The sequence below is a fragment of the Peromyscus leucopus genome, chromosome 8b, assembly GCF_004664715.2.
Source record: "Peromyscus leucopus breed LL Stock chromosome 8b, UCI_PerLeu_2.1, whole genome shotgun sequence".
In the NCBI taxonomy this organism is placed as follows: Eukaryota; Metazoa; Chordata; class Mammalia; order Rodentia; family Cricetidae; genus Peromyscus; species Peromyscus leucopus.
Window position 1 is genome coordinate 53,370,496 of NC_051086.1, and position 25,784 is coordinate 53,396,279.

The following is a 25,784-nucleotide window of genomic DNA, read 5'->3' on the forward strand; positions in this document are numbered from 1 at the left end:
GCTAGCCTCAGACTCACAATGCAGCCAAGTGACTAACTTGATCCCCCAGCCTCTAGCATTGCGTGCTGAGATCACAAGTGTGCGTCAGCATGCCTGACTGTGACATGTCGCTGAGCAGCGCCATGTGGGCTGGGGGTTGAGGCCAGTGTTTCATGCACACTAGATGTGTCCTCTACATCTGTGTACTTCCAGCCATGGTTGTTTGATTGTGGGGGTGTCGGTGTGTTTTAAGTTATGTGGATAGGTGTTTTACCTGCATATATGTTTGTGTACCATTTGTTAGCCTGGTATCCATGGAGACCAGAAGAAGGTGTCAGATCCCCTGGAACTAAAGTTACAGGCAGCTGTGGGCTGCCATGTGGGTGCTAGAAACTGAACCTGAGTTCTCTGGAAAAGCAGCCACTGCTTTTAACTGCTGAACCATCTCTCAACCTCCGGTGTTAGGGTTTTTTTCTTTCTTTCTTTTAATTTTCAAAATAGGGTTCTCTATATAGCTCTGGATGTACTGGAATTTGCTCTGTAGACCAGGCTGGACTCAAACTCAGAGATCTGCCTGGTGATGGGATTAAAGGCATGTGCCACCAGTGCCCACCCAGTATTATGTTCTTAATCTCAAGTAACACGGAAGATCTAGGGGACAAAGGTCATGATGTCTACAACTTACTGAGTTCAACAACGTAATACAGATGCCTAAGATTATATAAGTGTATACAGGTCTATCTATAGATACAGATCTATGGAGGTAAGAGAAAAGCTAATATAGTTAAATATTGATAACTGGTGAATCTAGGAAGAGGTTAAATATTCTAACAATTTCCCTGGGGGGTTAAATTTTTTCAAAATAACTTGGGGATTTTTTTTAAACCTATTCAAGTTCAACTGCTAACCTCAAAATGCTAGCCTTGCACAGCAAACTCAGAAGCAAAACACAGCTCTCTGTAGCATCACCCACAGGCAATTCGGCTCACGTGACATTAGAAAGCAGAGGGGTGGGAGTGGGGGGGGGGGCTTTGGGACAAGGGAAGTTGACACAAGATGATGAATTCACGGCCAGCCTGGACCACATGGCAAGCTCCTGCAGAAAACAACAGAGGACAAGAACTGAAAACTCCAACACTGACTGACAGGACAGTTAGCCACTTCTTGAAGCCAAGGTTCTTCTTCAGGCCAGTGAAGACAACAGCCAGCTACAGAGGACGCAGTAAACCCCAGCACTCACTCAAGCTCCAGTCCAGGACCAGTGTGGCCAGAGCCAAGAGCAACATAAATATCTACAGAGGTAATTTTATTGGATACAAAGTGTCAGGGTGCAGAGGGGGCTAAGAGTCGGGCTCCTCGGCAGGGGGTGGCTTCTCATCATCAGGAGGACAGTCGATGAAGTCAGCCAGCATGGCAGCCGTGTCGTCTTGCTCCTTTTAGGGACAAAGACACAAAATTCAAAGTCACACACGCACAGGAGGTTAGGGCAGGCTGCGGGTCGTCGTCGTCGTCGTCCCCCCCCCCCCCCCCCCCCCCCGTGCCCTCCCGGCTGACCCTCACCTTCTCCTGGGGAGCTGCAGCCTCTGCTTCTGCCTCCATCTCTTCTTCTGCAGGTGTCTCAGGTGGGGGTGGCACCTTGTCACCTCCACCCTCAGTCCCCTCTTCCAGCAGGGCAGGAGGAGCAGAGGCCTCTTCTTCAACAAGCTCCTGAGGAGGCCCTGCTGTAGGGCTCCCCCCTCCTGCTCCACCTCCTCCTGGGAGGGGAGCACCTCGGGGGCCAGGGTGGGAGCCGTCTCAGGCTCTGGCACCTCCTCGGCCCCTGGCTCTTCCACTTCCAGTAAGAGCCCAGGTTCGGGTTCTGCCTCGGGCTGTGCTTTCGGGGAGTCTGTAGGTGGCAGGGCAGGGGGCAGCGCTGGGGGTGGAGGTCCACCTTCTTCTACCTCTCCCCCTATTGAACCAAACTCTTCTACCTCTTCCAACTCTTCCTCCTCTTCCTCTTCCTCCTCCTCTTCCTCTTCTAATTCACCTTCCTCCTCCTCAAATTCCTCCTCAAACTCTTCCTCCTCTTCCTCTTCAAAATACTCTTCTTCATCTTCCTCCTCTTCCTCAAAGTCTTCTTCTTCCTCCTCGTCTTCATCTTCCTCCTCCTCTTCCTCCTCCTCTTCTTCCTCTTCATCACTGCTGTTGATATTAATAACTGTCAAATCTTCTTCCATGGCTGTGGCTCCTCCTCCTGCTCCTCCTCCTGCTCCTCCTCCTCCTCCAGGAGTCCCTTCAGGGACCAGCTGGGGTGGGGGAAGTGTCACAGGACCAGAAACAGGTGGGGGAGGGGGCGGAGGGGGCGGCAGAGGCCCTGGAGTTGCAGGCAGTTCTTCAGAATCCTCCTTGGCTGGCACAGGAGGGGAGGCTGTTGGTGGGCCAGCGGGAGCCACAGGGGGAGGACTGCCTGATGGTGGTGGAGGTGGCAGGGATGGAAGCCCCTCGGGTACAATCACCACACTGTCATCAGAGTCGCTTTCCAAGGAGATCTCCACATCAGACGCCTCCTCTTTATCATAGTGGACAAAGGCTGGCCGGGGTACTCTCCCACCAAAAGTTTCATCTGGAGGTATGCTAGGTGGAGGGGTCCCACTAGGAGCAAGGACAGGATCCTCACTGGAGCCTGCACGGTGGTTTTCAGGGCCAGGAAGGAGCCTGGGTGGGACAGACACCAGGCCCGGGACAGAGAGGCCTAAGTGGTTGGCTGTTGCTGGAGGCCCGGGGCGAGAGGGCACTGGGCCTGTGGACGGCACAGGGCCAGCTGAGGACATGGAGCCTACTGTGGGAATGGGGCCTGCCGAGGGCAAGGGGCCGGCTGGAGGTGCCGGGCCTGGAGATGGCATCGCACCTATGGAGGGGATGGGACCCGGAGGGTGGAAGGGGGGGGCCCTGAACGGAGATGGGGCCTCAGGAGGAGGAACGGGGGCAGGGGCGGGGCAGGCAGGGCCCGAGCTCTGCAGGGGAGGAACTCGGGGGTGTGTGAGAGCAGCACAGGTCACTAATGCTTCGGAGCAGAAAGAGGAAACCTAAGGAAGGAAGAGAGGGCCAGAGCATCAGGAACACAGGGTCTCCCGCGGCAAGCATCAGAACAAAAGAACCCCGGAATCAAAGAAAGATCTGGCCAGTGAGCAATTACCTCCAGACTATCTTCCCCTTGGCCAAGAGAGAAAGCCTTCAGGGCGCAGGCCAGAGGAGGTGGGCAGCGAGGGGAAGGCGCCAGCAGTAAGGCCAGCAGCAGGCGGTAGAGCTCCCGGCGACAGCAGGCACTGTTGTAAGGGGAGCCACCAAGAACCTCGCCCTGCTGGACACTCATGACCAGGGGCAGCACTAGATCGTGAAGTCTCTGAAAAGAAGACAGTGAGTCTAGAAATGTCACCAAGACCACCCAACCCTTCAAGGCCAGGGCCTTGTTCCCAGGTTTTAACGGGCCCACCTCTGGGGTCAACACTCCCAAGTACACAGGGCAGTAGCCCCCTCCCCAGACTCCATGAGGACCACCTCCACTAACCCTGTGAGTCTCCTCCTTGATGAGAGGCCCACACATGAGGATGGTCCGGCTGAGGCCTGAGAACAGAAAGGCATGTCAGGGGCAGACTGAAATGCGAAGACACACAGACCAACAGGAACACCCAGTTCTGCCACTGCCTACCCTGGGCAAGGCATTTACCCTCTCGTTTTCTTCCACTGGTATAAAATGGGGGTGACAGATAATGCAGGTAAGACATTATCGATGTCTATCTGTATGTACTTGAGGAGAACTGGCCTCACCTTGACAATGAGATAGCAGATAGTAAGAATACATGGACCCAAAGGAAAGCCATCGACTAACTAACTGCATGGCATTCACTTAACTTCTGCCTACATTCCCAGATGCACTGGATGCAGAGAAGCCCCAAGCATCCTGCTCTGCAGGGTACGTGACCTCCACTGGCATGGATCCATGGCTCCCCCCAAGTGCTAGTACTGTCCCTGGCACACACAGTGCACGTGTCAAGTGCTTGAGTAAATTCAACTGAGACCTTGGGAGATCAGGAAAGACTACCAGATCCCCAATCTAAGGGCGGCCCGACTGTCTGCTCCTGCATGCTCTCCTCTGCCAACTGGGCTTGGCTCCTCCTTTCCCGTCGCCCCACCTCTCAGCGCAGCTGCACACACATCGCTGTTGGCGTTCCTGTCTCCCTTCCTGTGGCTGGAGGGGGCCAAAGCTTCTCCCACATCGAGCTTTAGCTTCTTCGGGGCACTTGGCTTTCCACTTTGCAAACCTCCATCGGAGCTTCCTCTGGGACCACACAGCTTGTGGTAAAAGGAAACACAGTCACGCGTACAGGCAAACAGGAAGTCAGGACAGTCAGGAAACAGACACAGGAGCTGGGGGAAGAGGAGCCAAGGTCTCACTCACCTTCAGAGCATCCGCTGGTGGAGAGATGTCACTGAGTAGGTGGGTGAGCAAGGCCTCTCCTGAGGCTCCTCCCTGGAGCATCCCTGCCGAGGCCCCACAAACCTGCACCCACAGCTCTAAGATAGCATACACCTTGGTCCGGATGGTGCTGGAGCAGGAGCGAGGAGAGCAGGGTATGAATAAGGACTGACATGCCGGAGCCCCTGGGCCACCCACGCATTCTCACCACCCTCTCCACTCTATCCCCTTCCTGGACAATCACCTGTAGGGCCTCTCCTGGCCTGGAGCCAGAGTATCCCTCCCAGTGCTCCAGGTGCTGAGGACCTGGGGAAGCAGGCGGCTGATCAGGGCCCCAAAACGCAAGAGTCTGCCTCCACACCTGGGGGCAGAGGATGGAACAGTGGCCTTCATTTCCAGTAGGTTCGTGCCCTCGCCACACCATGACCATCCCACTTACGCAAGGATCAGTGCCGAGAGCAAGTCCAAGGCTTCCAGGTGGATAGAGGGCAGCAGCAGCAGCCTGAGGGGACCATCTCCAAGCAAGTTCTGAAGAAAAAGTCAGCAAAAGAGATGGAAAAAGGAAAGGAGAACCAGAGAAAGACAGAAGGAGAGCAGGTGGATCAGACTGTACAACACAGACCCACTCCCTGGCCCAACTCGACCCAAACTCGTCTCCCACCTTGCAGGAGAAGATAGCTGAGCCCTTTAACAATGCCATGGCTCACCCCCAAATTCACTCTCTGCACTGACCACAGGTGGCTCTGCTCTGTGGGAGCCAGTCCACTGACAGCCACACACGTGTCAGGGACAAAGTTTCAGAGATGACACTGTGGGTGCTATCCAGATGCCCAGGGTCCCAGGCAAGGCTACAAGTGGAAGACAAAGTCCACTCACGATATTCTTGCTACTGATGCTGAGGATCCGGCAGATGAGGTCCAAGATTTCCTGCACAGGAACGGACACAGGAGCCCCAAACTCAGAGCTAGAGAACCAGAGCAAAGAGAACCTCAGAGCAGTCACCCCAGCTTGACTCCAAACACCCACCTCAACTTCTCCAGCCCCAAGACCAGTCCCGCCAATACCTACACACCTGAGCATGAGCCCCAGGCAACGGGCCAGTCCTGAAAACCTCTGCCGAAGCTGGAGGAGGACATGAGTGTTGCTGTCTTCTGCTTGGGAAAGCAGCATCTCTACTCCAGGGCCTTCACTCTGCACAGGAGCTGGGCAGCAACACAAGCACCTGTACACTCTGTCTTTCCCCATCCCCCCTTTTGCATTTGTGTGAGCTGCCAGGGGGTGCTGGGACGCAAACCCCGGTCCTCTGGAAGAGCAGTCAGGGTTCTGAACCACTGAACCATCTCTCCAGGCCCCATCCTTTCTCATTTGTGGAAGATGACCCGCTTATCTTCTCATCCCTGATGCCCAGAAACCCACTGTCCTGCCTCAGGACCACCCTCCTGTTCCCTTCTGCCACACAGCCCGTGGAAGCCCATCCATCTCCTGAGCACAAAACCCCTACCGGTCTCTGCTCCCTCATACAGGGTCCCCAGCAAGCTGTGCAACGAGGCCAACAGGCTGTGCAGCTCCTGCTCCCAGTTCTCTGTGTGCTTCAGACCCTGGGAAAAGCCAGCACCTAAAGAGGGCAACCTGGAGTAACACTCACAGGCCAACTGCAAAAGGGCGGAAAGCTGGTCAGAAAGGAACTAGCTCAGCCCTGGGTCTCCCACCCCACTAACGCCAGAGATACAGATCAACAAGAGCTCAAGGAACAGGGAGGCACGAGTCTCCAAGAGAACGAAAGCAGGAATTGTGTACGTTAATAGGGAGAAAGCAAGAAGAGGGTCCAAATGCTCTAACAAATAATGCCTAAGAATGAGCCCTAAAAGATAGCCCAGGTCAGAACCCCTGGGCTCTGTGCCTCTCCCTTCCCTTTACCTGTTGGAGCTGAGGGTTCAAGGCATCTAACCGAGACAGGAAAAAGGAAGCCAGCTTGCCCTGGAGGAGGGAAGAAGGGAAGAGGTTACGGGGCAGTGACAAGATTCTCCACAGCAGTCTTTCCACCTGAGATTCTGCTTTCCTATAGTCACAGGAAGCGTCAGGCATCCATGGGACAGGGACAGGTATTAGCAGGTGCATTTCTGTGCTAGAGAGACACCCTGAACATGAGCTCTCGTTCTTAGCCTCCTTCCGGGTAGAAACGGCCTGGCCCCTGCCCCCAAAACAACTGGGCTCCCTCTGCTAGTTTTTGCAAATGACAGTCCTTTCTTCTGAAGCCAAATGGCAGTTCTGAAAAACAACGACCCGCAGTCCGACTCTATGAGCTGAGGTACAGAAATGAGGACCCAGAATGAATGCACTGCCCAGAGGGATGGGCACAGGACTGGGTCACAAGAGCAGGCTGTGGAGGGGCAGAGCAAAGGCAGCAAATCTCAGAGCTGACACCTGTCTATCAGCAAACCCTCTGCCTGATACAAGAGGGCAAGGAGTAAGTGTTCAGCCTCAGGTCCACACTGATTTGGGGTGGAAAAAGGGGGCTTGTGAATGAATACATGAGTGATACTGGGGGAAATCCATCATTAGTTTCAATAACTATGTAAAATATAGCATATCTCTCCATTTTTTCTTTTTCTTTTGTTTTTGAGACAGGGCTTCTCTATGTAACAGCTCTGGCTATCCTGGAACTCACTTTGAGATCAGGCTGGCCTTGAACTCAGAGAACCACCTGCCTCTGCCTCCCAAGGGCTGGGATTTAAGGCTTACACCATCACACCTGGCTCTCTCAATTTGAAATGCAAACAAATAACGCTTATCAGCAGGACCAATGACTGTCAGCAATGAACTCATTTGTTCCTTTCACATTGTAACAGACCTTAACACATCAACTGCATGCATCACAAATTCAAATCACAGATTTAACAAGACTGAGTTCTACAGTGAATTGTAATTCTACGCTGCCATGGTACCCACTGTGAATGGTTACCATTCTCTCATACCACAAGTAGGGCTCAGTCACCCTGAGTTTCCAGTTCTCCCTTCCTTCCTAGTTTCTCACTGTGGGCAATCCTGATATGTGCTTTCCATAACTTCTTATAAAGACCAGCTCCCTAGATCTAGCTTGCTTGACCCAGGACCCTGCTGACCTCATACCAGTAGACTGTGCAGATCTGCCAGAGTTATCATCTGGGGCTCATGACTACTTCCTTTAAACTCACCAGGGACAAGGGAAACCAAGGTAGTTCTTGATCCCTGAATATCCCTGTGGCTTCTAGGTGTGCCATATATTCCTACAAAGTCCCTGGAGGACAGGTAAATAATAGAACTTTTACTTCTATATTTCTCCTAGTCACTGAAGGAATGCTCTCTACCTTAAAATTACTACTTTAAAGCATGACCTGAGCTGGCGAGACAGCTCATCCAGTCAAAGTGTTTGCTACATAAGCCCAATGACCAGAGCCCATGGGAAGAGAGATCTACTCCTAAAAGTTATTCTCCAACTTACCATATGCACAAAGGGAACACACATATACAAATTTTCTTAAAGATCTTATTTAACTGTTAATAAATTTGCATATCCTATTCTAAAAGATTTATTTTAAATTTTTGTGTTTTTGCACATGCATGCCTCATATATGTTAATTTTTTTCTTTTTAAAAAAGTATTTATTTGTTTATTTATTATGTATACCACATTGTTGCCTGCATGTATGTCTGCACACCAGAAGAGGGCAACAGATCTCATTACAGATGGCTATGAGCCACCATGTGGTTGCTGAAAATTGAACTCAGGACCTTTGGAAGAACAACCTGTGCTCTTAACTGCTGAGCCATCTCTCCAGCCCAATGTTGATTTTTTTCTTTCCACCACATAGTTTCTGGGAATCAAACCCAAGTCATCAGACTTGGTGGTAAGTGCCTTACACATTAAACCATCTTGCCAGCTCTAGTCTGTAATTTTTAAACTATTTCAAAACACTTTAACTGAAAGAGAATGTTCCTAATTCCATGCATTTTTGTCTTATGAATTTAAATCGTAACTCTGAGAAGGCTGAGGATGTAATTCAGTGGTTGGAGTGAGCTCATTCCACAGCAGAAAAGAGAAAAACAAAAATCCTGTCCTGATCACTTACAACTTCTATTAGTTGTGATTAGGAGCACCCAAATGAAAATGGAAGAATCAGTACAAATATGTTCACTGAGAAATAACTGCTTTGAGACTTCACATATTGTAGGTAACTAGTTAGTGACACATACCCCTTATCCATAAGCAATATGTATCAGCACCTCTAGTAGACTGTTGAAACTATAAATTCCAAATTCTTGTGTGTGTGTGTGTGTGTGTGTGTGTGTATGTGTGTGTGTGTGTGTGTGTGTACACAGAGAGAGAGAGAGAGGCGGCTATATGTTTATGTTATAAGTAATTTCAAATCACATACATGGTAGGTTTTATGTTTAATTTGTTGTTGTTGTTGTTTTAAAGTTTCACTGTACAGCTTAGACTAACTCCCAACTCACGATCCTCCTTCCTCAGCCACCCTAGGGCAGGCACCCCACGCCGTCTATGTTCTTCCTGTGCACACTGACCCATCACAAAGTGGAAGTCACAAACTGGGTACAGTACGGGCTTGCTGACTTCCGGTGGTAAACCACCGCGGCGGTGACAACAGACCGCTCTGGAGGTGACAGCTCCGTTCTCTCGGCATCCCCGCTGCTCTCCGCACTGTCAGACATGACACCAGTGCCTGTGCTCAAACAGCCCTTACTTTAGGATGAGCTCAAACGCTGTCAGCTCAGGCTGGCCAAAGAGAAACTGTAACGCTCTTCCTCTAAGTGAAAAGGCTTAAAGTTCTTAACGTAATGGGAAAGGGGAAATGCTGGCATGCTAGGATCGACTGTAAGAGCAAGTCTTCTCTGAGTGAAACTGGCAAGGAAAGGCAAGACAGGCTTGGTGGCCAGCACCTTCTCCATGACAAAGCCATGAACAAGGGTAGCTGAAACCAGAAACACCAAAGCCAGAAATAAAGGGGGTGCTACTAAAGTCTCTTTAGCACCATCCTTCCTGATTGGAACTCTTACTGTTTCAGGAGCAGGCAGGACAGCAGTAAAATCAAGCAGGGCGTTCTAAAGATCCACAGGCAGACTAAGAAGAGAAGGGTCGAGGGTGGGGCCTGGAACGCAGCGCAGTGGTCAAGCAGTCATTAGAAAGGGGGTGGCGGAAGCAGGGCTGGAGAGGTGGCTCAGCTGTAAGGCACATGGTCGCTCTTGCAGAGAGGACTCTGGTTTGGTTCCCAGCACTCACATGGCAGCTCACAACCATCTGTTAACTCCAGTTCCGGAAGACTTAACACCTTCTGGCCTCTGAGGGCACCAGAGACACGTGTGGCTCATAGAGAAACACACAAGCAAAATACTCATACACATAGTTTTTTAAAAAATAAATCTAAATTTAAAAATTAATAAAAGAGGGTATGAGAGAGGGAGAGAAGAGGAAAGGAGCATATGGGCCCTAGCATTAGACAGACACAAGCTCCAAGCCCTGTTCATCTTGGGCAGGTAATTTACAGCCGTCCCCACTGTGAGGACTCAGTAAGTACTCCATGGTAGCATCATTATCCAGTAGTTGTTGCAATAAGAGCTTAGAAAGGGCAGGGATGGAATCTAAGGTGGAGAGCTGTCACAGACTCCTAAGTACTTACTTTTAGAGAGCCACAGGCCCGAGGAAAATAGGTCACACACGCCTTCATTCCCTCCAAAGCTGATTGCTCACACTGTGGGAAGAGCAGAAATCAGAAGGAAAAGGCCAAGCATCAACAGCCCATACATACTCTTGCGTCTCCTCCCTGGCCCTAAGGTCTCTTATCCTGAACAGTCAGTCACTATTTTCTTATCCTCACACTTCCTAATTCCTACCCTCTAAGCAGGTCCCAGAACATTATTTAATCCAAACAGTATAAAAGCCAGAACTGTAAAGTCTCACCTCTGGTCTGAGGCCCAGCAAGGAAGTAAGAAGCCCAGGAAGGTGGTTGGTGGAGATGTCCCGGAACAGTGTGGGAAGCTGGGATGCATATCGGAGCAGATCCCTCAGGATGGCCACGGCCAGCTCCATGGTGGGTGGTGAGTCCTGGGACTAAAAGCAAAGACAGCCATGCTGTAAACCTTATCCTCACTGTCACAGGAAGAGGGTCATGGGGTACAACACGACAGGGCTTTCAAGAAGCACCACAGCGAATGTCAATACTACCGTCACCTCTACCACAACAAGAAAGAGGTTACAAAAGGAACACGTGTCTGTAGAAAGGACGTTTATATTTTAGTAGCTAGTGTCTAGAAAACTGGGGGTGTCCACTTGCCTAGCATGCATGAGGCAATGGGTTCCATCCCCAGAACCTCAAAAATAATAAACTACAAAAATGTATCTGGGTCACAGGAAAGCTGTTTGAAGAAAAAAGTAACAAAGCCACACCTAAAAGACCTGAGTGTTGAGATCTCAAAGGTCCTTATCTCCCACACTGCATTTCTCTGCCCCATCTCTCCAAGTGTAACTCACACCCACCCTGGAATTCATGGGGAAAAGCTACTTTGTTTCAGGACTTTTCTGGAAAATTAACAAGAACCTGAAGGGAGGAATTAAAAAAAAAAATCACTTGGCATACACCTTCTTCTAAACCCGAGGAGACTATGTGCCAACAACCAGAGGAGAATATTAACTAGGAAAACATGAACGGCCAGGCACCTGGTGTGCCTGTGGCCTAGCTATCAAAGGAGGGGCCTGGGTTTTAGCTTATCTCAGAAGGAATTCATTTGCTATCTTCTTCTTCTCTTACTGATTGATGGATCGACTGACTGATTTGTGAAGGCAGGAGCATGGAGTCAGAGGACACCCTTCAGGACTCAGTTTTCCTTCCTCATGTCCAGGATGAACTAAGGTCATCGGGCTTGGCAGCAAGTGGCTTTACCCGCTAAGCCATCTTGACAAATCCCTTCATTTTAAAGGCAAGAACAGCTGGGCCCACGAACTACAAACAGGCCTTCACCACTGTCCAGCAATCCCACTACATTTCTCTCCAGCTAGATTTCTCCACTGAACTTACAAATCCCGATCCCCCCACCACTGCCATCCTGCATGGCCTTGCCTTCAATTTGGCAGAAAAAAACTGAAGCCAAAGACCAGGACTACCTTAGCTTCCAACTCCCAAACCTGAAAACGTAGGCTTCCTCGCCCTTCCTGCCTGGCCTCCTCCCGCCTCCTGGCCATACATGGCCCTGCACTGGCCTCAGTAACCTTTCTTCTCTCCCACCGACATGTGCAGACTCAAGTGGCTCCCATGTTAGAAAGTCTTTCTTTGAGCAGACACAAAACTCTACCCCAAATCCCAAGCACGGCCCAATTCTGGTTCCTCTGACAATCAGAATCTTGAAAGGATCTTGTATCTCCCTCACTTCTATCCTCTTCTCGAAGTTGCCTCTCATCCCAATCCAATCCATCTGTGTCTACAGCTCTTCAAAACCACTTCCTTTTATTATTATTATGTATACGGAAGAGGGTGCCAGATCTCATTACAGATGGTTGTGAGCCACCATGTGGGTGCTGGGAATTGAACTCGGGGCCTCTGGAAGAGCAGCCAGTGCTCTTAACCTTGGAGCCATCTCTCCAGCCCTCAAAACCACTTTCACTCGTCTCATTAACTAAGATTATAAATGACTCGGGTCAGTCTGGTGCCACCTCCAGACTATAAACAGAGGTCACTCCCAGAAGAAGCAGAAGCGACTCCCCTCTGGAGTCCATCCAACCCACAATCTTACTCCTCCCTCTCCTTTGGGTTCCATCCAACCCACAACCCTGGCTATCTCGGGGCTGCTGGGTCAGTCTCGGCCTTTCCAGTGAACTCCTCTCCATGACACCTAGTGTGGTATACACTTAGCTGGCAAGGACACAGACCAAAACCCACCCCATCTTCACTCCCGGCTAGACAGGTAACTCCCCTGGGAAAACACAGCCACAGAAGCCCTCTTCCAGGTCATGGTCACATCAAGAGGATGTTTACTGAAAAGGCTGCTGCTCAACACCCCAGGTCACACTCAGGGTTTTCCTTTTTTCCCTCTGAGTCCTGACTGCCTTCCAAGGTTCTGAAGGCCACAAATCGTGTTGGTCATGTCTCCTCCCTCAAGCCAATCAATCATGAGACCACTCACTTGGCTGTCAAACCTACTACCTCTATCAGCTCCACCACACCACCTCGTGCAGGCTGCTGCACAGGTCCTCTGCTCTCTCCAAGCCATCTACCTGGTCCGTCTTCTTCCAGTCCTCTCCTCACTACTTCCTTCTTCAGCCAGAACCCAGAGGGAAAATTGCAAACGGGAAGATGTCATTCCTACCACTTCACTGTGGTGATATATTGTGCACCCAGTAAAGCTTACCTGGGGATCAGAGGACAGAGCCAGCCACTAAATCAGACATAGAGTTCAGGCAGTGGTGGCACACACCTTTAATCCCAAGAAGTAATATGGCAGGACACAGAAAGGTATACAAGGCGTGTGGAAACAGGTACCCACTCTCTTGAGGTAAGCTAGTGGCTGGCTGTTCTGCTTCTCTGATCTTTCAGCTTTCACCCTGATATCTGGCTCTGGGTTTTTTATTGTAAGACCTTTTAAGATTCGTGTTATACTTCCCCGTCACCACTACGGTTTGCACAGCCTCCAAATTACATCTACTGGGGTCTTCATCCCCAACACAACAGTGCTGAGGCAGCATGTTTCACTGACTGAGTCAGAAAGAGACAAGTTATCACAGGAGCAGATCTGTTACAGAGGGAAGCTCAGCACACACACACACACACACACACACACACACACACACACACACACACTCACTCACTCACACACACACTCACACACACACTCACACACACTCACACACACACACACCTCACACACACGCTCACTCATTCTCACCCCCAGATCCCACTGATGCCATCCACCATGTTATAATGGAGCAAGCAGGTCCTCAAGAGACGGTTCTCCTTCAACTTGCATGGTCCAGCTTCTAGAACCATGATTCAGATAAACCTGTTCTATATCTCAATCTGTGGCATTGTGTTATAGCAGCAAGAAATCTACTTAGAACTTCTAATCAACTGCCACTACTCAGAGAATAAAGGCCAAATTTCTTATAAAATAAAAGCCTATGGCTGAAGCCAGGTGGTGGCGCACGCCTTTAATCTCAGCACTAGGGAGGCAGAGGCAGGCAGACCTCTGTAAGTTCAAGGCCAGCCTGGTCTACAAAGTGAGTTCCAGGACAGCTCCAAAGCTACACAGAAAAACCCTGTCTCAAAAAAACAAAACAAAAACAAAAACAAAAAAGCCTATGGCTGGTTCTCCTACATCTACCTCCCCAACTGCATCTCAACCCCATCAACTTGCCATGGTTACCATTCTTCAAATGATCAACTTCCTCCTCTATAGAGCTTTTACACTTAGAACACTGTATAGCCCAATTAACTACTGATCAGAACAGAAAAGCACTGGTAAACTTCTGGCCCTATCCCTAAATCCACACCACCCTAGGTGGAGGTCAGATTCCCAGTCCACACTCTCAGAGAACTAGTCTTTACTGTAATAGGTCTCAGTTCAAGTGACTTCTGTTAAACTAGAAATCTGCAAACTGTGCCATGTGAGGATATGACTTTACATGGCCCATAAGCTAAGAATTTTTTCCATCTTTACAGGACTGAAACACAGAATTTAACAGAAACTCCATGGCTAAATTGCTATCTGCAAACTACTGGTTTATAAAAAATATCCCAGTCCCTATATAGACTTAAGAGCCACCCAAGTGGAGCCCAAGAACCTCTTACCCTAAGCTTAGCACACAACTTGCTTACACAGTGACTAAGAAGTGCAGAGGGCACAGGGGTGATGGGGAGAGAGGTTAAAATGTCCTAAGGGTAACAAAGCAATAGGCAGGAACCCACACACAGGACTCACAGAGAACTGCAGAGCTGAGAGCTGCGTGTGCCAAAGGGCAAACAAGTGGTAAGCTCTCAGATTTGGAAGTTTAGAAAATCTCCTCTATGCACACAGCAGGAAACTGTTTTCACCCCTTCTGTCCCCAGAGCTGATGTCCAAACACACCCGACCCATCCTGGGGTCAGGACCGAGGGGAGCAGAGCCTTACCTGCAACACCTGCTGAATGCTCCGAAGCCAGGAGACACAGTGCTGCTGGAACAGCTCCGTGGGGCTCTCCCCTACCAGCAAGGACAGCAGACACAGGCCTTCAAACCTTCCAAACGAGACGGTGATAAGAGGTGGAGGCCAGACGGCAGAGCAACCTACTGACTGTCCGTTTATTCTTGCGGGGCTGTAGTAAGACTCCATGCCCAGATCTACTGTGGTTTCTATCTCCTGAGACACAGGGAGGACTCAGGCTGAGGTGGAGTATCGGGCAAAGGAGGAAGCAGAGCTAAGCTCAGTGGGGACCAGGAGATGGGAATGGTGAGTTTAATTGGAGTGAGCTCACAGAAGGAAAACTCTCCAAAGCTCTTGGAATGGGAAAAAGCTCCTGAATCCATGGGGTGGGGACAAAGGGTACATAAATACACACTCAACCCACTTCCTACAGGTACACCATCCTGAAGAGAGAGGGTTAAAGACTTACCGAGTCTTGATGGAACCAAGATGTGCATTACTGAGATTCACCAAAGCCCCAAGAGCTGAAAGATTCTAGAAGTGGAGGAAAACAGGAGTCAATCAGGCAAAGGCCACTAAAGATGCTGAAGAGATTCTCCCACCCCTTCATTGTCTCTGCGCCTAAGAAGGTTTTCTGAAGGTGCACTTTCTGAGTCCAAAAAGGCCATCAGCCTGTGTCACAGCTGTCTGTCCTTCAGCCTGTTTCCTCAAGTTCTGTCTTGTCTGACCTCCTCCCTCATCTCCCATGCAAAAAAAGAAAACACAAAATCACAGAGCTAAAAGTGGACAGCCCAGGACTGGAGAGATAGCTTAGAGGTTATGAGCACTGGCTGCTCTTCCAGAGGACCCAAGTTCAATTCCCAGCACCCACATGGCAACTCACAACTGTCTGTGACTCCAGTTCCAGGGGATCCAACACCCTCACACAGACATACATGCACTCAAAATACCAATGTGAGAGAGAGAGAGAGAGAGAGAGAGAGAGAGAGAGAGAGAGAGAGAACAGCCTAACTCACCTACTAGATTTCAATAAGGCCACCACCAGCGCCTGGCTCATTCTTTCTAATTCCACATTACACTGGTCAGAAGAAGGAAGGCACAGCTGAATAAAATAAATAAGATCCCAGCACCATCTACATGGCTCAACAAGCCTGACAACCGGTATTTGACTCCCAGAACCTACATGGTAGGAGAACCGACACCCAAAGTTGTCCTCTGACCTCCACATGAGCACCATGGCATGCATACATCCGTACATACACAAAATTAATGAGTGTTTAACTTTTATATTAAAAAAAAAAAGTCCCTACTCAGGTGGGAGAAATTGTTCATTAATTTATTCAGTACATGTTTAATAGTGTGCTTAATGTTTACTTTAGGAGAAACATTGTTTTTAGGTGCTGGGTAGCTTATTTCCTAGGTGGAAGAAAGTGTAAATACGAAATTCATAAGGTAAACACAGCTGAACACTCACAATTAGAAGATCCAAAATGTTCCAAATCCAAAACATTGAGCTCTGAGGACCTGTCAAAAGTGGAAACTCCACACCTGACCTTACATCAAAGTACAGGTGAAGCCAGGCTTGGTGGCACACATCTTTAATCCCAGCACATGGGAGGTGGGTCTGAGTTTGAGGCCAGCCTGATCTACAGAGCTACTTCCAGGACAGCCAGGGCTACACAGAGAAACCCTGTCTCAAAAACAAACAAAACAAAACAACAACCCACAGATGAAGCCTGTGGCACACACCTTTAATCCCATGAGTACCAGGGAGGAAAAAGGCAGGTGGATCTCTGAGTTCAAGGCCAGCCTGATCTACAGAGCAAGACCTAGGCAACCCAGAAATGCCTTAACAAAAGCTGGAGAGACGGTTCGGTGGTTAAGAGCACTTGCTGCTCTTCAAGAGGACACAGGTTCAAAGGCTAGCACCCATGTAGTGGTTCACAATCATCTGCAAGTCTAGTTCTAGGGGATCCAATGCCCTTCTGATCTCCATGGGACCAGTACACATGCAGTGCACATACAAACATACAGGCAAATCCCTCTCCCTCTCTCTCTTTCTCTCTCTCTCTCTCTCTCTCTCTCTCTCTCTCTCTCACACACACACACACACACACACACACACACACACACACACACACACACGAGTGCAATAAATCTAAAAACAAAAAGAAAAAAATTTAAAAAAAAAAAAGCCACAGGTACATATTTAATCAGGATTCGCCAGGGGAAACAGAAAGACCCACTCAATTCCCTTAGCTATGATGCAGCTCCAACCCCTACACACAAAGGGTAATAAAATGCATCTTCAAAGACCAGACTGGCCAACAGCTACTTTCCCATAATGCCTCATGTATGGCTAAGCCCTGCGTGCATTACTCACTATAGACTGCTCTTCCTTCTCTCTGCTCTGTGGTCTGTGTGTATGTGTGTGTAAGAGAGAGAAACAGGTAACACCAGTAAGACTAAAGCAGCAAAGCGGGTCCCCACAGCCCAGGTGACAGCCATAGTGCCACAGCAGGAACAGTAAAGATGACATTAACATTAGAGAAAATGTCTCAGCTGACAACAATCCAGGGAACTTGTGTGCAGGGCTCACTGAAGGACTAGTCAGTGTACATCTATAACAGAACAAAAACAGGTGACTGGTAAAGTGAGAGGGATTTCTAAAACAAACAAACAACAATGTTAATGGGGCAGACAACTGGAGTATTCCAATCATCTAACTGAGGTCTGAAGAGAGTGACAGATAAAAGCACTAACCACACAATCCTGTCTACCCGAGTTTGGTCCCCAGAACCCTGCCATAATATCAGTATAAGATCTGCAATCCTAGTATCCCCTATCAAGAAACACGAGGTAAAAGCATCCACAGAAGCTCCTGGGCTAGCTAGCCTGGCTTACACCATTGCCAAGGGACCTAGTCGAGTGACAGGAACTTGAGGGCCTGACCGCTGTCTTAGGACTCTGACCTGTGCAATGCAGATTTCTAGTTTAACAGAAGCCACTTGAACTGAGACTGATACAGCTGACTGTGAATGTGCTACCCTAGTCCATAGCCATCAACATCAACAAACACACACAGCTGAGCAAGACAGCATGTGCCTTTAATCCCAGCGATCCCAGGCACCGGAAGTTAAGAGCTCAACAAGTTCCAGCCCAGTCAGGGCCACACAGTGAGACTTGTCTCCAAGAGAAAACAAGGCAGAACTTCACGGACTGCTGACGGACGCGTGTAAGAAGCCACATACTGAGGATGAGACACTCGGGTTTCTAGCTTGCAGGACAGAATGCATGTGTGAATTTTCTGTGCACAGCCTCCTAACCAGGCCTACAACGCTGCCCCCTGCCTGCCCATCTACCTCTCCTGCCTCAACTCTACCTACTCCCCTTGCTTCAATATCTAAACCCCTACCACCCCAAACAATGCCCTTATTTTCCGTCCCTTCGGGGAATTCTCAATACTCTATCCCGGGTTAGGGGCTTCATTCCAGATTCAATTTTGTGTTACAGCATTTTGTCTGCATCGCCATCATGGCAGCTATTGAACGTCTAATGGGGGATTAGGTCCTCAGCTAAGAGCTAGTAAATATCTGTGTTCAGTTACCCCGGGGGAAACACCCCCCAAAAAAGTTTCGCCAAGAGAAAAATGCTGAAAAGCATTCAACTAGTTAAGCGACCAGGCATGGAGCTGAGTCCTTTCATTTCTTTGTGCCAATCAATGACCTGACAAACAAGGGCCTAATTTTTCCCCGGGGAAGCGGCAGATAATGAGATCCGTGAATCCCGTCCCGAATGGTAAATGAGGACTACTCTCCACCCTCGGCTCCGCTCTCAAGCTCACGGCTGCAGCTTCAGGAAGGCGTGAAAACAGTCGTGGCGGCCTCACCAGACTTCCCACGCTGACCGCGCGAGCGGCAGACTTACCTGAGCCCCACCCACTGTCCCATGCAGCCGCAATAAGCACATGAGCCCGGGCAAATGTGGGGCCCAGTGGATTGGGGGATGCACGGGGGCAACGGGGGACCCCGTTCGCGGCTGCAACAACCCAGAAACGCTCTCCAACAGCAGCAGACGCAGACGCGGGCCCGACCCCACCGTAGAGAGACCCCCAGCCCCGCCAGGAGCCCCAGCCGGGGAGCCCGCGGAGGGCCCACTAAGAACGGCTGCCGCCATCTTCCCAGGCTCGAGCAATGGCGTAGCGTGATGACGCAAACACAAGCGCGACGCACGCCCCTCGGGGAGGGGTCTTGAGGAGGGGGCTGCGACCGCGCGCGGGATGAATGGGGGCTGACGCCCTCGCTGCAGGAGGGAGCATGCGCGATGTGGGCGGGGCCGGCGCCGGGGCGGCGAGGGAGCCGCTCGGCCCGGGGCCGGGCGCCGTAGGGCGGGGCGGAGGCGGTGCTCCGCCGGCCAGACACGTGGTCAGCAGGAAAGGCGCGGGAGTCTGAAAGGTTTCAATCCCGTCTGGCTTCGGGTCCCCGTCTCCCCAGGGCTCAGGAATCCTATCCGAAGAGCGAGCCCCCAAGTCTGAAATCAGGAACCTTCTACACTGCATTTCCAACAACGGACAAACAAGTCAGGCAGTGCACATGCCCTGGAGAGAAAAGGGAAGTGCCATTGCGTCCCCAAGGCACTCCCACAGTAATTGGTGTACTTACGTTAGTCTATACACAAACATACAGTTTGTTTTTGCAAGAGTAGGGTTTGCCCTTGGCTTTTTACACTCACGTAGTGTGGGTCTCTGTAAGTTATGGGACCGTTAATTTCACTGGCTGTGCCATGATTTAATCATTGCATCCTTGAATACTTAACTGCTGCTCCAAGTTTCTCTAATACACTAGCCAACACCTTAATAAATGCACTTAAGTAATGGTTAGACTCAATATCCATATATGTTCTCTGTTTCCTATCCAATTCTCAAGTCCCGAGATTCTGCTTGCTAAATACATTAGCTTGGGCTGGGGGTGTAACTCAGTGGTAGAGTGTTTACTTAATGTGAGGGAGTCCCTCTGTTCAATCCTGAGCACCAGTTAAAACAACAAAAAGCGTCTATGTACACTCACACCTCACACTCACACACACCTCACACTCACACACACCTCACATTCACACACACCTCACACACTCCAAATGGTTTTTTTTCCCCACTTCCGATTTCTAACACCACCCTTGTCTGTATCATCACCCTCTCTCCTGACCACTTAGAACCTTTTCAAAGGCCTCCTCATTATCTTCTCTCCCTCTGTAATAAGCACTCCACACAGTGACCGAATTAGGCTTTTCTAACACCAACCAGTCACTTGTTTTGTTGTTGTTTTTTGACAGGCTGGCATCAAGATTGTGTCCATCTTCCTGCCTCAGACTCACAAGTTCAAGGGCTGGCATTATGGGTGTGAGCCATCACAGCTTACTACAAATCGGTTCTTGTCATTCCCTGCTCCGAGCCCTTCAGTGGGTCCTAAATATCGTTAAGAAGAAAAAATTCTCTTTTCTTACACATACTAGAATCTATATGATCTGACCTCAACATACACAAGACTCATTTCTCCCTTCTTCCTCTGGTCTTTTGTGACTATTTTTGTGGTAGGGAGATGCTTGTTTTTGTTGTCTTCCCCTAGTTTTGAGCTAAACTAGCCTTTTTTTTTTCATCCTCCAGCAATGTCTATTCCCATTTCAGGGCCTTTGCACAGACTTCCAATCCTGCTGACGGTAGGGGCCCCACAGAGGCTCCCTAGTAAGGCCTTACTCAAGGTGAACTGGCCCTACCTCTTTTTTTAAAAAAAAATAGTATATATTAAATTTATAAGACAATAGGTTTCATTACCACTTACAGTTTATATTTTGGAGGTGCTCTGGGACAAGGTCTCTTCAAGTAGGCTGGCCTCAAACTTGTAACAATTGATGAACCAGCCTGACTCCATTTTAAAATTAGAAGCCATTTTATTATAAGGTCAAAATAAGTTCATTCCTGTTTTCTGTAAAATGTGGGTTTAACCATGTCTTGACCCATATTCTGGAATTTGACTTGTTCCACACCCTAATACTCTCACCTCCACCCTGATAAGATGTTCTGCCAAGATCTTATGTCACCAAAACACCTTGAAAACCCCCTCACCTTGCAGTTTAGGAGTTAAAAGAGGCCCTGCCTTCTCCTGTGTCTGATGCCATTTTCTCAAACCCCACCTTAGGGAGGTAGCCTGACAGAAAATAAAGCTTGCTTAATTCAACTAAAAGAATTTGGGTAGGGCTGGAGAGATGGCTCAGAGGTTAAGCTCTTCCAAAGGTCAGAAGAGGGCACCAGATCTCATTACGGATGGTTGTGAGCTACCGTGTGGTTGCTGGGAATTGAACTCAGGACCTCTGGAAGAGCAGCCAGTGCTCTTAACCACTGAGTCATCTCTCCAGCCCCTAAATAAATAAATCTTAAAAAAAAAAAAAAAAAGAATTTGGGTGATGGTCTTTACTCTCACTTGATGGGATTACCACAATCTTGCTGCTTCTGCTTCTTGAAGACTGGTATTAAAAGCCTACATCGCCATCACCACACCTCGTTCTCCACTGTGCTCTCCCCACCCCCACAGCTCCTCAGGCAGGGTCTCACTATAAATCTTCGTCAAACTCAAACTAGCATCCTTCTTCCTCAGCTTCCAAGTTGTGGGAATACAAGCGTTTACCACCACACCCAGGTCTCATGATCACATTTCCATAGATGTAAATAATGTACTGTGGTTATATTTACATCTCCTATCATCTCATCTTGTCCATCACTTCCCCTTCCCTATGCACTGGTCCCCTTTCTCCTCCTGATTACTACACTGTAAAAACTTTTATGTTTTTAAAAAGAAAAAAAAAATAGATTCTACATATTCAAGAACATGTGATCCTTATGTTCTGAGTCTGGCTTATTTCACATAACATGAGTGATCTCCAGTCTTCATAGTCCTGCGTGTGACATGATTTTGTCCTTCATCCTGGCCGGCCGAATATACCTCATTCTGAATATGTGCTCAGTTTTCTTTATCCGTTCTTACTTGATGGGCACCTAGATGCCACGGCTTAGCTATTGTGAGCAGCGCCATGGTGAACACGGGTTTCAGGCACCCCTTTACTTCTTCTGCCTTTGCTTCATCGGTGTGTGCTCAGGAGGGCCTTAGCTGAACCCCTTAATAGTCCTGCTGTTACATTCTGAAAACCCTTTGTATGAATTTCAGTATGGCTGCACTAATTTACACTCCTTACCAGCAGTGTGTCAGAGTACACTTATATACCCCTCCTTCCCCTCCTCCTCATCAGCATGTGTGGTTTTCTGGATAATAACTATTTTGACTGGGATGAAATACATCTTCACAGTAGTAGGGTTTTGATATTTGGTTTTGGTGGTGGTGGTAGTGTGTGTGTGTGTGTGTGTGTGTGTGTGTGTGTGTGTGTGAGAGAGAGAGAGAGAGACAGAGAGAGAGAGAGAGAGAGAGACAGAGAGAGAGAGAGAGAGAGAGAGAGAGAGAGAGAGAGAGAGAGAGATTCACATAGCTCAAGCTAGCCTTGAACTTCCTATAGCTGAGGATGACCTTGGTCCTTCTCTATCTTCTCAGTGATGAAATTACTGGCACTCAGGATACCACTTCTGACTTTCAATCTGTGTTACTCTAGTGGCTCAAGAGGTTGAACATTTCTTTGTGTGTTTTTTGCCATTGAGAACTGTCTGTTCAGCTTTGGGTTCTTTTTTTTTTTAAGATTTTTTATTTATTTATTATGTATACAGTGTTCTGCCTGCAGGCCAGAAGAGGGCACCAGATCTCATTACAGATGGTTGTAACACCATTGTTGCTGGAATTGAACTCAGGACCTCTGGAAGAGCAGTCAGTGCTCTTAACCTCTGAGCCATCTCTCCAGCCCCGGGTTCTTTTTTTTTTTTTTTTTTGTTTTTTTCGAGACAGGGTTTCTCTGTGTAGCTTTGCCTTTCCTGGAGCTCACTTGTAGCCAGGCTGCCTAGAACTCACAGAGATCGCTGCTCTGCCTCCCGAGTGCTGGGATTAAAGGCGTGCGCCACCAACGCCCGGCTCCAGGTTCTTTTTTTTTAAACACTCTTCTCTCATACAACACATCTTGACCACAGCCTCCCCTCCTTCAACTCCTCCCAGCTCCCCCAACACCTCCCCTCTCCCTCAGATCCACTCCTCCTCCTCCGGTTCCCTACAGAAAAGAACAGTGCTCCCAGAGATATCTACCAAAGACAGCATCACAAGACACAATAAGACTGGGCACAAACCCTCATGTCAAGACTGGGAAAAGCAACCCAGTCGGAGGAAAAGGGTCCCAAGAGCAAGCAAAAGAATCAGAGACCAGCATGAAATTTGCAGGCAAATGGGTGGACCTAGAAAATATCATCCCAAGTGAGGTAACCCAAACCCAGAAGGACAACCATGGTGTGTACTCACTCATAAGTGGACACTAGATATAAAGCAAAGAACAATCAGACTGTAACCCACAGAACCAGGGAGGCTACATAACAGGGGGGACCCTAGGGTGACTGTGGCTTATAATAAGTTTTGGTATTACTCAATCACTGGGCAAGCCTCAGTGAAACATTTCACTATTAGGATAAGAATTTGTACTGTATCAAGCTGATAATAGAAAAAATAAATAAATAAAAATTTAAAAAAAGAGTCAGAGACACCCCCACTCCCACTGTTAGGAGTCCCACAAAAACACCAAGCTAACAACCATAACATTGTGCAGAGGACCTAGGGTAGACCATGCAGGCTCTGTGAGTGCTGTTCCAGTCTCTGTGAGCCCCTGTGAGCCCTGCCTTGTTGATCCTGTGGGAATCAACTAAGTGATTCTGTTCTCCTGGTGTCCTTGACCCCACAATTCTTCCTCCCCCTCTTCCGAGGGGTCGCCGGAACTCCAAGGGGATCTCTGATTTGGGCTTCCTCACCAACTAAGGTTTGGCTGTGAAAATATTTATGTTTTGCTTCATTTATGTCTGTACACCACATACATGAAGTCAGAAGAGGGGGTTAGATCCATAGACACTGGAGTGAACAGGTGTTTGTGACTCATGTGGGGGCTGGGAATTGAACCTGGATCCTCTAGAAGAGCAGTCAGTGCTCTTCACCCCTGAGCCATCTCCCCAGCCCTCAGCTTGGGGTTTGTTATGTATGTATTCCGGATAGTAATCTGTCGAATGGACATCTGGCAAACCTTCACGATGTGTTGTTTCCTTTCTGTGTAGAAGCCTCTCTCTCTCTCTCTCTCTCTCTCTCTCTCTCTCTCTCCCTTCCTTCTTTCCTTCCTTCTTTTAGGACCCCCTCACTGTGTAGCCCAGGCTGGCCTGGAACTTGCTCTGTAGCCTCTAACTCAGAGACCCACCTGCCTCTGCCTCTTAACTGCTGGATTAAAGGTGTGGGTCACCATACCTGGCTGTGTAGAAGTATTGTAATTTGATAAAAATCACTTTGTCACGTATTTTTGTCCTGTTGTGTGTGGTGCACGTCCACGTGTGTTCAGGTATCCGTATCTACGAGCTCACAGAGGCCAGAGCAGGCATTCTCCTCACCTAACTCCATTCCAGCAGGGTTTCTCCTTGACCCTGGAATTAACTTCGTTACACACACACACACACACACACACACACACACACACACACACACACACACAAATGAGACCCAGTGACTCTCCTGTCCCCACAACCCTAGTATGTGAAAGACGACACCCAGTTTGGATGGTGGAATTTGAACTCAGGTCCTTATGATCGTCCAGAAGTGCTCTTAGCCATTGAACCATAACTCCAGACTTTTAAGATTTTTTTTTATTTTATTATGCATGAGTGTTTTGCCTGCATGTATGTCTATGCATTACATGAATACCCGGTGCCCACAGAGGTCAGAAGACGATATCAAATCCTGTGGAGCTGTAATTACAGATGGGTTTGAGCCATCATATGTGTGCTGGGATCTGAACCCAGGTCCCCTAGAAGAACAAGTGCTCTTCACTGCTGAGCCATCTCTCCAGTTCCATTCCCCCTTTGAGACAGGAGTCTCATGTAGCACAGGTTGGCCTTGAATTCACTGTATAGCCAAGGAGCACCTTGAAGTCCTGATCTTCCTCCCTCCCCCTCACAAGTGCTGGCTGGGTTTAAAGGCATGAATTCCCCCACCCCCATGCCTGGCACCGGTTGTCAGCTCTCATTTTTCCCAGCCTGTTGGAGTCATATTCAGAAAGTCCTTGTCTGTATTTAATAGTAATTTGAAGTGTTTGCCTATATTTTTCTCTGGTAGTTTTGTTTTTGTTTTTGTTTTGGGGGGGGTTGTTTGTTTTCTGTTTTTTTTTTTTTTTTTTTTTTTTTTTTTTTTTTTTTTTTTTGAGACAGAGTTTCTTTGTGTAACAGTCCTGGCTGTCCTGGAACTTGCTTTGTAGACCAGGCTGGCTTCGAACTCACCGAGATCCACCTGCCTCTGCCTCTCCAGTGCTGGGATTAACGGCCTGTGCCACCATTTGCCCAGCAGTTTTGGTATGTTTTGAATTGATTTTTCTTCAGGGTGAGAGATAGGATCTAGTTTCGATTTTCTGCATATAGTATATGTAGGTATCTACATATAGATATATGTATCTACTGAGAGGTCTAAATTTCTCCCATTTACAACGGGATCTAGGTTTCAGTTTTTTAAAAGCAAACAAAATTTTTTCCAACAAAGGTGTTAGTTATTTGGCGGCGCTCTTACCCTGGGAGGAAATGTCACAAAACACGACAGAATCCACTAACAAGAGTTTTTATTAAGATAAGAGAGAGAGAGAGAGACAGATGTGCTCAGGCCCGTTGGAAAGACACATGGATAAGGAGGGGAGCCGGGAATGTGGCTGGGTCGCGTACACAGGGTCATGTGGCTACTCCACGCATGCGCGTAGATCACATGGTTGCGGTGCGCACTTTACGCAACCATGCAAAGCCACAGGGTCCTGGTCATGCGAGACGTTTTGATCCGGAAATGGCTATTTTGACCCGGAACTGGCTAGGCGGAAGTGTCTGGGTCCGCCGGGCTTATGCAACCAGCAACCATGCCCAACCGTGGGGTCTTGGCGGCGTGTTGTAAATCTATCAAAAGGGCCATTAATCAACACCGCCCCAGACAGCAGAGACAGGAGGGAATCGAGTACGAGGCCTGAGCCAACCCCCACAGTATCA

The 25,784-nt window shown here is 48.8% G+C and overlaps 1 protein-coding gene across 1 annotated transcript; it reads right to left on the minus strand.

The window, feature by feature from the left end:
* Window positions 1–1,268: 1,268 nt before the first annotated feature.
* On the minus strand, window positions 1,269–18,933 carry Pelp1 (proline, glutamate and leucine rich protein 1). Its single transcript, XM_028862157.2, is given in 18 exon segments — window positions 1,269–1,412; window positions 1,540–1,715; window positions 1,718–3,044; window positions 3,155–3,361; window positions 3,527–3,582; window positions 4,152–4,311; window positions 4,418–4,565; window positions 4,680–4,796; window positions 4,875–4,963; window positions 5,312–5,399; window positions 5,508–5,637; window positions 5,937–6,087; window positions 6,353–6,412; window positions 10,110–10,181; window positions 10,391–10,540; window positions 14,588–14,693; window positions 15,069–15,133; window positions 18,527–18,933. Coding segments are annotated over 18 exon segments (3,444 nt in total). The 5' UTR covers window positions 18,776–18,933; the 3' UTR covers window positions 1,269–1,319.
* Window positions 18,934–25,784: the final 6,851 nt, after the last annotated feature.